Raw genomic sequence first — 10,102 nt, 5'->3', positions numbered from 1 at the left:
TCCGTCAATTTGGAAACGACCTTCACCAGAAGGGACCATCCTTGTGTGGTTCAAGTTTCAGCTTTAGTTACCAGAAGTGCATATTTTTTGTGTACTCTCGCAAAGACAAGAAACAGAATATCATAAATATAGAAGAACAATAATGCTGTTGTCGGGAATCGAACCCAGAACTTTCATGGTCAAGATCTTGAGTGACAGGCCCGGCGATCACGAATGCATCACAGATTCAGAAGTGATTACATGAAATTGGCTCCAACAATACTACTAAAATCTGCAATACATTACATAAACAATGGTGGGAACGTAACCGAGGAAACAATGCGCAATTTGAATGCATAACTCTTTCCTTGCGCATGTGTGAACGATTGAGGTGATACCAAAGCTACTAGTTTATCAAGGAAACGAGTCGGTTGCTGGTCTAGATCCTTACCTCTAAGATTAGTTCATCAGAGATAGGTGAGTTAGGTGTAAAATTATATTCTGTTTCCATTTATTCCTTAAAAGCAATCTTCAACCTAATTTCTTCAATACAGTAGACTATAGTAGGCCTATATATTTAAAAGCACCAGTGTAGACAAAATTCCAGTATAGTTAAATATTTTAGGCTATTTTTTGCAAACTTTTTTAAAAAATAAAATATAGGGGAGGGTGGGGTAAGTGAGACAGGTCGGGCAAGTGCATCCATCCTAGCTAAATTGTAGACCATGATAGAAAATGGCTCCGTGAGAAGCTAGTTGGTGTCATGGAAGCTGGAAAGGCTGTGTGTACGCTCACTTGAAAATTGGCGATTTTATAGGTATATATTTATTTGCGGTGTTATCTTTATAAGGATTAAGGTGTATACAGAAGTCTACATTCCATTTTGTCAATACATTTTAACACTTGTAATATATTTATTGCATAAATATCTCTTTATGAACCTCATACTGGCATCCGGTGAATGCAGCATTATTAGACTCGCATACAGGCGTCAAGTAAATAAAACATGTGGGGTGGGGTAAGAGGGTCCACCTAGAATCTTAGACAGTCGCACTTGCTCCAAGTTTGATTGATTCAGTGGTAGGTTATTTTTGTTGCGTTACTTCAGTTATAGTTTAATTTTAACAACAATTCCCCCATGTGCATTGAGCAGTATGCGTGCTAAATTTTTCGTTGTGGGAAATGCCCACTCATTCCTTTGGTCAGTTAATTTTGCTGTCTGAAGGACTCTCCAGCACATTCCATTCATCTGAACACATGATTTAAATGATTTAGAACGTTTGTCTGGTGAAAGTTATTTGCCAAGTTTTATTGTTCAATTTCAGTATCTGGCTGGTCTAATTTGCCCCACCCGGGTGGCAGGTGCGTACACATGCAGACTTGATTCATTTCAATTTTTTAACAGAGAAGTTAATTTTTTTTTGTATTTGAACTAGATAAAAATGTTCAAAGACAAATATTGTCATTGCCTAATCATTTAAATTCACTGTAAATTTGATTGAAGCTGTGTTTGTATTATATTATTTTTATCGATACTATGTATTTAATGTCATGCCTTATTTACTCTCATATGGATTTGATATTTGTACAAATTGTGTAATTAATCTTAGTGTTCATCGACTATTGTGCGATGTATAATATGTTTGTATCTGAAAGTATTTAGCAGTACTCTGTTGTGATTGTACTATATAGGGTTTATATTTTGTTCTGTTACTTTGTGTAACATACCTACTGCCATTTTTATATTTTTATCTTTTTTTATCTTTTGCTTTGTATTTTGTAATATTGTAGTTCTGTAGTTTTGTATTTTTGTAATTTTTAAAATGTATATTTAATCTTTATTATAAATGTTTTTAATATGGTCCTTTGTAATTGGAACTATTGGTTCTGTTAAGGATCTTTTGCTAAATAAATAAATAACTGTTCTACGTGTAGCCTGGTAAAAGTTTGTTTCTTCTCAAATAAATAATGTGCACACTATGACCTTTCTTTTCTTAAGGGGTCTCACTTGCCCCACTTTTCCCTATCCTTGTTGTACTTATCCCTCCATTTTTGATAATTTTCCATGGGATGAATATGAAGCTTCTGATACACTTCTGTCAAAGTGCCCAAGAATTTCAATTTTTTAAATTAAATGCAATACTGTAATGTTGTCTTATCTTGTGAGTTAAAACTCTAGACATGTCCTTTGGATAAAAATTCAAGTATTATACAGTTAGAAGTTAGAAGGTATTTTGCATATTATTAGTTTATTTAAACTTTTCGATTTCCTTTTGTTTTCTATTGTGTTCCAGCCGCGACACCAAAAAACAATTACTTATCCTTTAGCTGTTACATTTCCCCCTCAACTCCACTAGAATATTCAAAGGCCAATTGCTTTCTCTCTTTGTCATAAATAATTTATTTTTCATCATTTGACAATTTACAGAAATTGAAATAAATTTATTATACGTAAAGTGGCAGTGTTTTGTCTGTCCCACCCATAACACAAAATGTTTCACTGCGAAAAATATGCGTAAGTATTTTAAGGATAGTTATATTTAATCAACAGCGTTAAGTTTCATATTTCATTGCACAGAAACTGTAACAAAAATGTTGCTTAAGTATGACCTTCCTTACTTTCCTATCCTAGAAATAGTAGAATATGGATATTGCTTTGGCAGATGATGTGAACTAAAGATATGACAGTCACAGTGACGGATATAATAAACAGTAAGTTGTAACGTGCCCGCAGTTACAATATATTTTTCATTAAACGCACTGTTTTGGTTTTGTCAGCGAAGATTTGATAACTCCTTTTTTCTGATTGTTGAAATGCTGCATAAACGTTCATTGTCGTGTTATCTTATCTGCTCTGCGCTCCGACGAGGCTCATTGTTGTCTAAAAATCTTAGTAAATGCTTTATATCAGCTGTGTTCTTTGACATGTATATTTTCTGGCGTATAGGGTTTTTAACAGTAAGGATTTGGGTAATCTAGTTTATCACAGTTTGCAATATGTAAATATATGAGGTTTGCTACGTGTAAATTTGTGACGTAGTTAGGTACATCAGCGCCACCTGCTTTACCTATATAAGTAGCTCACACGGCCCGAAAAATCAGTCTCTTTATGGCTTCCTGATGTCAACTGGCAGACATCCAGGAAACGGCCTACTTGCCAGAGAAGCCCAGTAGCAGCAATGGAGGACATGGTTCCCAGGTTCAAAACCCGGGAAGCCCCCGGCCAGGTCCCTCCTCAAAAGATGAAACCCTTAATGACCCGGTTCCCAGGAGCAATCCTCGGGAAACCCCCGGCTGGGTCCCCCAAGGATTCTGGTTCCCAGGTTCAAACCCCGGGTGGTCCCCGACCAGAGACCTGTAATAGATGTGGCCCAGTAAAGTTCCGGTTCCCAGGTTCAATACCAGGGTAGTCCCCGGCCGGTTCTTTCCTCCCCTCTTGTTGCTTTGTATTTTGTGATGGAACCGACTCCCAGGTTCAATCCCCGGGAAGTCCCCTGGTCGGTTTCCTTTCACCTCCGTTTTTCCTTTCCTTAAATAAGCATATGTTCGGAAGGTAGGAGAGGGGGGAAAAGGTTTATTTTTAATTTAACCTAGTTTTATTTACTTTAGGAACCGACTCCCATGTTCAAACCCCGGGAAGTCCCCGGTCGGTTTCTTTCCTTTCCCTTTTTAGCTTTTAAGCATATGCACATGAAAGAGAGAAGAAAGTTTTGACATTCTATTAACCGGCAAACGTTTCAAGTAAGTCTGGAAACCTAACTGAAATAAACATGTTTAAATTTAATATGAGATTGGCTCATCTAGGTGGCTAGCTGAGATAAAAAGGTTTATTTAGGATCTAACCCTTTTAAAATTGTTATAGAATGATGTATATTGTTGTCACAGGGTTAGTGAAGAGCCCGGATATCACTGAAAGAAAGAAAAGCCTTTTTGTATTTATTTTGTTAAATTTCGAGAATTTGTGTTAAATAAGTAATAACATCTCTTATCTCATGTAATTTCCTTTTCTCACTTTGTAACGGGTCACCCGCATCCTGGTCACCTGGTTGGTCCTATACACACACCCCGCAAGCCCTGAGGTATTTTAGAATCTTGTGTTCTCCGGCTAATTAGGGTAGTAATCATGGGTAAACTTTACAATGCCGCCCACTTTGTGAAAGTGTTAGAGAGATGTAAACGGCTCTGCGCAGCCGGTAAATATCCATAACGTGTGCTAACATAACTGTTTGTTGGTTACCAGTTATATGACGTCCATATCAGTGGGTTGTTGTTGTAGACTGACTTAAGTGTTGCAAAGTGTTGCAAGCTATATGTGTCAAATTATTTAATTTTGATGTAACGAGAAATATTGTTACAGTAAAAACATGTGTAATATTGATATGTGCAAAAAACGCCATGGCTATAAACCTCCAAAATAGGGGTGTGAGCCAAATAATAATCTGTCTTGACAAATTTTCATTTCTGTAAAGACAAGAATCACGTGGAGATCATTTTAAATTATTGTGGCAATGATTTCCGTATCTCCTGGAATTTCTGGACGTCCTGTATCCAAATTAATTCGCATAAGGAACTACATCTTGTCTACTTATGTAGTTGATTACTTGTTCATTGAACCTACAGATTATTTACGTCTTTCGTAAAGATAGAAGTAAAACTGGTTGGTTTAATTATCGCCGTTTCTGTACATAATGGTTGATGGTGATGAGAATCGGATAACAAAGCAGAAGGAAGTGTTCACAGTCTTCGTTAAATGCACCATCCCAGCAATCTCTTAAAAATGACTGAGGTTGTGGGACAATATGAGCTGATCAAAATAGCAGACCGTCAGGATATTTACATAAACATAAAATACGTAATATGTTAAACAACCTTGTCACACTTTCGTCTGTTTGTCTTGGTCACCATTTCGTCATGAGAATGAGAATACCGGCTGGCCCATAATTCATTTGGCACTAGCAGTTAGAAAGCCCCCGTGGCAAAGTGGTTAGCACATCGCGCTACGGCGCCAGGGGTCCCGGGTTCGAATCCTAGCCTTTGCATGAATGCTTGCGAGTGTCCGTTCATCAACTTCATCAAATTAGCCAAAAGTGACACAAAATGCGAAGTAAAATAAAGCATGTCAATCACTGTGGCACTAGCAGTTAAAGAGACGCTAAAGTATATTCTCAGCTGACTTACGGGCCACCCTGTATAATAACATAAACAGAGTAGACAACCATTGTTCTGGACAGGTAATCGAACCCAGAACGTTCGGAGCCAATTTTATCCGCCATGTATCCAACACGGTCACCAAACCACGTGACACACTTCGAAGATTCAAAACTGACTGTATTCAGTTCTCTGCAACAATGACATAACACAATAATCTGAGCAATGGTGGCAACGTAACCAAGGAAGCTAGGCGCATTTTGAATGCACAGCTCTTTCCTTGCGCATGCGTGAACGATTGAGGTGATACCAAAGCTACTATTTTATCAAGGAAACAAGTCGGTTGCTGGTCTAGATCCTTGCTTCTAAAATTTGTTCATCAGAGATAGGTGAGTAGGGTCTGAAGTCATATTATATTTCTATGTGGGTAATTAATAGTTACATTGCGACCCATTTCCTTCAACAGAGTACAGTAGGCTTACATTGTTTGAAAATGGAGTACCTGCTGTTCTACTAATATAATGTTCAAGTACAGTTGGATATTTGGCAGGCTAAATTTTGCAAATTTTACTCCAAAGGAATCGCATGGTGTAAACGTACGTAACCTTTGCTTCTTTAAAAAATAACTTTCTGTAACATTCAGTACACCCTGCACTGGCAGCTACTGTAATCCTCGGTGTGGCTTGTGTTGTGCTGTCCATATGTGTTAGTGATTGTCTCTTCACTCATCTCATCCTATCGCCATTCATCCTCATCTTCGCGATTAGCCAAAAGTGGCATAAAACCAAAGAGAAATAAAACAATCTGTTGACGAAATGTTCGTAATACCTTTAAACAACTACTGTTGATTTTTGTGCCACTATTGTCAATTACGTCATGATACTATCCAATGCAGACATCCGAATTATGCAACACTTTGCAATGTATAGCTGCATAAAGTACCCAAAATGTGTCAACTGCATGAACTGTTAACATTTTAGTGTACCAAACTAGCTTATATCGCCTAGCCAACCACAGATAGTGTGAACAGTCTGGTAATAATAAGATATGAGCAGTGCCGGCAATTAGAGGGATGTTGGTGGGCAGTTGCCCACCAAATTTTGCCACTTTTGCCCCCGCACTATGCCCCCCGACAGTTTTGGAACCCAATTGTCATCACTGGATAGGATACTAATGTTAGATAGCAAAGAACGGGTAGCAAAGTAGATTTGAAGTACACCAGGTAGCAAATATTCTTCACCCGTATCCCTTGCCATGTACAATGCACATAAAAATAACGCAAAGAATACTTTTTTATTGGTTACTGTTACGTGTGATGCACTAAACATGCATAAATTGAGATCAGCTACGATCATTTAAAAAAAAAAACTAAATTGTACTCAAAATGAAGTTGCATGTGAAGCAATCATAATTTTTCGAAGTAATAAACGTTAAAATAATTCAAGAAGTACTAAGTCTTTACACTGAAGTGCAAACGCAATTGACTTTAATAGTTGCGAGACTTAATTCCGATTCATTTCAATACGAATTAATGAATTCTGCAGGGTGGGCAATGCATCTCTGCTTTTCAAAATAAAGTTCAACAATTATGGTTCGTTGCGGAGTTGTGAATGTTTCCATCTCGCAGTTTCCAGACGTCTATTTCATATAATCTAAAACATTGAAGATAAATTGTAGTAAAAAAAATCCCGTATGTCTATTTTCAAGATAACAAATAAATTATATGTTCCTATAATTAACATGGTGATTATTCAGTGTTGCAAACCCCTTTGTAAATTATGGCCCACCGTATATTTTTGATACAAAGCGGTGCAACATGTCAATTACGCAACAATATATTATGGTTGTACGCAAGAAAATTGGATTCGTTTTGTTTAAGCGCATATGAGCAAGTCGTGGTTACCTAATAAATTATCATCTAATCCTTTTAAACGCATGAAGTTGCGTGTCACACGTCTTCCAGGGAACAATACTACTAATCCCACCCTTCACTTAAATTTCCACTTCATATCTTTGGTCAGGGTGGAAACACTTGAATATAGCAATTACTTTCCCTGTTCCAGTACAATGGAGGGACAGTGTTCTTCAGGAATGACCCACCCTAGCATCGAAGGGAGATCCGAATTGGGCCAGGACTCCATCGGCCCCATCCGTCGCCCCAGAGAAAGCCACCACTTCACTCCACTTTCGACGCCAAGAGTCAGGTGCACCACCTGCACCAAGTCCTTCAGCTCTTCCACCCTATCCGTGCACCAAGAGGACTGTTGGGGACACCATCTCCCTTGCCCCTACGAGGACTGCGCCAGCCTCCTGGACTCCGCGGCAATGGAAGACCACTTGGTGAACCAGCACGGGGAGAACTCGCTCGTCATGACCAAGAAGTACAGACTGAGGATCTGCCTGTCGAGGCAGGGGTTCGGCACCGGCCAGATGATCAAAGCCTTCGGAAAGACGTTCTACGCGTACTTTCTCCGTCGCGACGACCGGCTGGTGTGCCTCGTGATGATCCTGGGGACCAGATGGGGCAGCGTCTTCTTCAAGGCGACCATCCACATGGTGGGGGAGAACGCTGCTCACGTGGTGAGCGACGAAGGCCCGGTGAAGTCTCTCCTGGAGAAGGAGTTGCTGTACGAAACGGGAAGCTACACCTGTGCGTTTGGGATGGAGCGCTTGATGAGGATGGCCCTGTGCAGGGACCAGGAGGCCTACGTCTACGCCCACGTCAATATCCAGCCCATCTTCTGGCGTTGACGGAAAGATCCTATCTGTCGGAGGAAATTCCAGTCGACGTCTTTCGTTTTGTAGTGGTAGTTAGAGATTGAATTTGAGTATATTTACAAACTTTTAGCGCAAAGATTTATATTGAGAAGATTAGTAGAATTTGAAATATATACTAAGTTTAGAAACATTATAATCTGAGAAGGAAAAGTCGAAACATTCTCGTGTATTTGTTTAAGGTGTAATATATCAATGAATAAAGTTACTGACTATATTTGTAAATTTCATTCTAGAAATATTCTCAGGATTATTTTAGGTTATAAACATTAAATATTTCTGCCATTATATTTATTGCAGTAACTGGAACGGTAGGTAGATATGTCAATTCGTTTGAAAGATTTCTTCTATATTCCTACGTCATTTTCTCAATCTCTACCACAAAAATTGTCGCACTTTTCCACCTTAAGCTAAAATCTAACTTATACAAATGTTGGTAAATCCTTAGATTACTAGCAGGGACTTCAAGATGATCCAGGAACGTGACGTCACTGAGATTTCAATATATCCAACTTCTAAATACAAACTAGATATTGCGCTCTCTTGTTCCCATCAATTTACATCCACCTCCTTTCAGCAGGGTGTTTACAGCACTAATCTTGCCTAAGGATCACGTGTGTAATCTGTAACCAAATGTGTTGAAAGTTTTCAGCTCATACGATATTTTCTGTCAAATTCGTAGCGTTCTATACAATTCAAAGCTGCACGATAGATATTGACTTAATGAACTAGATGATAACTGGTGGGCGGATTTATGTGCACTAAAAAGGCCAAAATATGCACTAAAATTTTCTGTACGCCTTACATGCAAAGAAAATATATCAGTAACTCACTGAACGCAATTATAGAAATGAAAGTGTGATACATTGTGCTCTTTAGGATCACCAAAAAATACTAATTTACAAATGTTTTTAGTTTGTTGAAACAAAATTATATTACACGCATTCCATTGTCTGGAGGCTCGCTCTAAAAATTTCAATATTGCAATTATAATAATATACGTATCTTGTTGGAAACACTACGCTCTTTTCGTTGCATTAATCAATATATATTTTTCTTTTACATTACCATTTCAATACACTAGACATTATTTATAAATGTTTTCAGGTAGCAGACTGTTGCGATTGTCAGAAAGTAAGTCTTTGTATTTTGAAAATCTTCTTTCCATTTCACAAGATGCCACTGGACAGTATTTGTTCGTTTCAATTCTTGTGTTGATATCCTTATTTAAAATGAATTTTTCTGTATTCAGAATTTTCAAATAAATAAATTTCAGTTGTGGAATACCCAGGCAAATCCTGGACAGGTTTCCCCTGCAACACCGAAATCACCCATCGCAGGAACTGCAAACCTGTGTTTCTGAAAGATATTGCTAACTGCTTCTCCAATTCAGCTATCCCAACTTCTCCTGGTACTATTTTCTTTGAGCAATATCGAAAAGAGATTGAATGGACAAAGGAAGAAAAAATCTAATCTTTGTCCGTTCAAAACTACCAACGAAATTTTATCATAATTTTAATACTTCATTTAAGATTCAGATTAACTACATTTTGATTCCAATTAACAATATAATCATAAATTGCACATAGTACAACTGCAGACATACCATAATGGTCTGGATGGCCTAGTGCGGGGATTCAACCTGCAAACACTACGAATGTGAATCCATCACCTTAACCATCAATTCAAAGGATGCAATGCTGGATTGCTACATTTAACGTGCAGTTCTGGTGACGATAGAGTTCACACAGAGATAAATGTATTATAGGCAGATATTGAACTCAGGCAGCAAACCGACTACACCATGAATCTGTGGTTCGCACCTACCGTAACATATGAGTCGAACAACCACTATTTGTCATGTAAGATTTGATGGAAAATATTGTGCTGCAGGTTATATACGAGATATAATTATGGCCAGTTTCCTTATCAACACCAGGGACCATGTCATACGTCCATAAAACGGCATGAAATATATCAATAAGTGCAAAAATCCCACGGACGCTATCTCAAGTTTCTATAGCACTGCCATCTTTCTTCTTCCCATAACTTTAATAGTAAAATTACCGCTTCAAATCACTACTACTTTCGTGAAGAGAATTACCCAAAAATCATGTTTAATCCTGACCAGTATGTTGTTTGAATATTTAGCTGCAATCCATCGACAGACATAATCGCAAAAAAATTATGCTATTTTTAT

General features: G+C 38.0%; 1 protein-coding gene across 2 annotated transcripts; it reads left to right on the top strand.

Annotated features, from left to right (window-relative positions):
- Positions 1 to 322: 322 nt before the first annotated feature.
- On the top strand, positions 323 to 8,119 carry LOC146003128 (uncharacterized). Of its 2 annotated transcripts, none has more exons than XM_083141308.1 (2): positions 323 to 456; positions 7,191 to 8,119. In XM_083141308.1, exon 2 carries the CDS (start codon positions 7,195 to 7,197, stop codon positions 7,876 to 7,878), a length of 684 nt encoding a protein of 227 aa, XP_082997434.1. In that variant the 5' UTR covers positions 323 to 456; positions 7,191 to 7,194; the 3' UTR covers positions 7,879 to 8,119. The 2 variants fall into 2 exon arrangements, with proteins under 2 accessions (XP_082997434.1, XP_082997433.1); XM_083141307.1 differs by lacking the exon at positions 323 to 456 and adding an exon at positions 5,382 to 5,516.
- Positions 8,120 to 10,102: the final 1,983 nt, after the last annotated feature.

Source organism: Lepisma saccharinum, chromosome 19 (assembly GCF_977018435.1).
Source record: "Lepisma saccharinum chromosome 19, izLepSacc3.1, whole genome shotgun sequence".
Lineage (NCBI taxonomy): Eukaryota > Metazoa > Arthropoda > Insecta > Zygentoma > Lepismatidae > Lepisma > Lepisma saccharinum.
Note: the sequence above shows the minus strand (reverse complement) of the source record. Positions and strands in the feature narration are given on the sequence as shown.

Excerpts from the sequence above, each read along its gene's own strand:
- LOC146003128 (XM_083141308.1), top strand. The coding sequence starts at position 7,195 with ATGGAGGGACAGTGTTCTTCAGGAATGACCCACCCTAGCATCGAAGGG.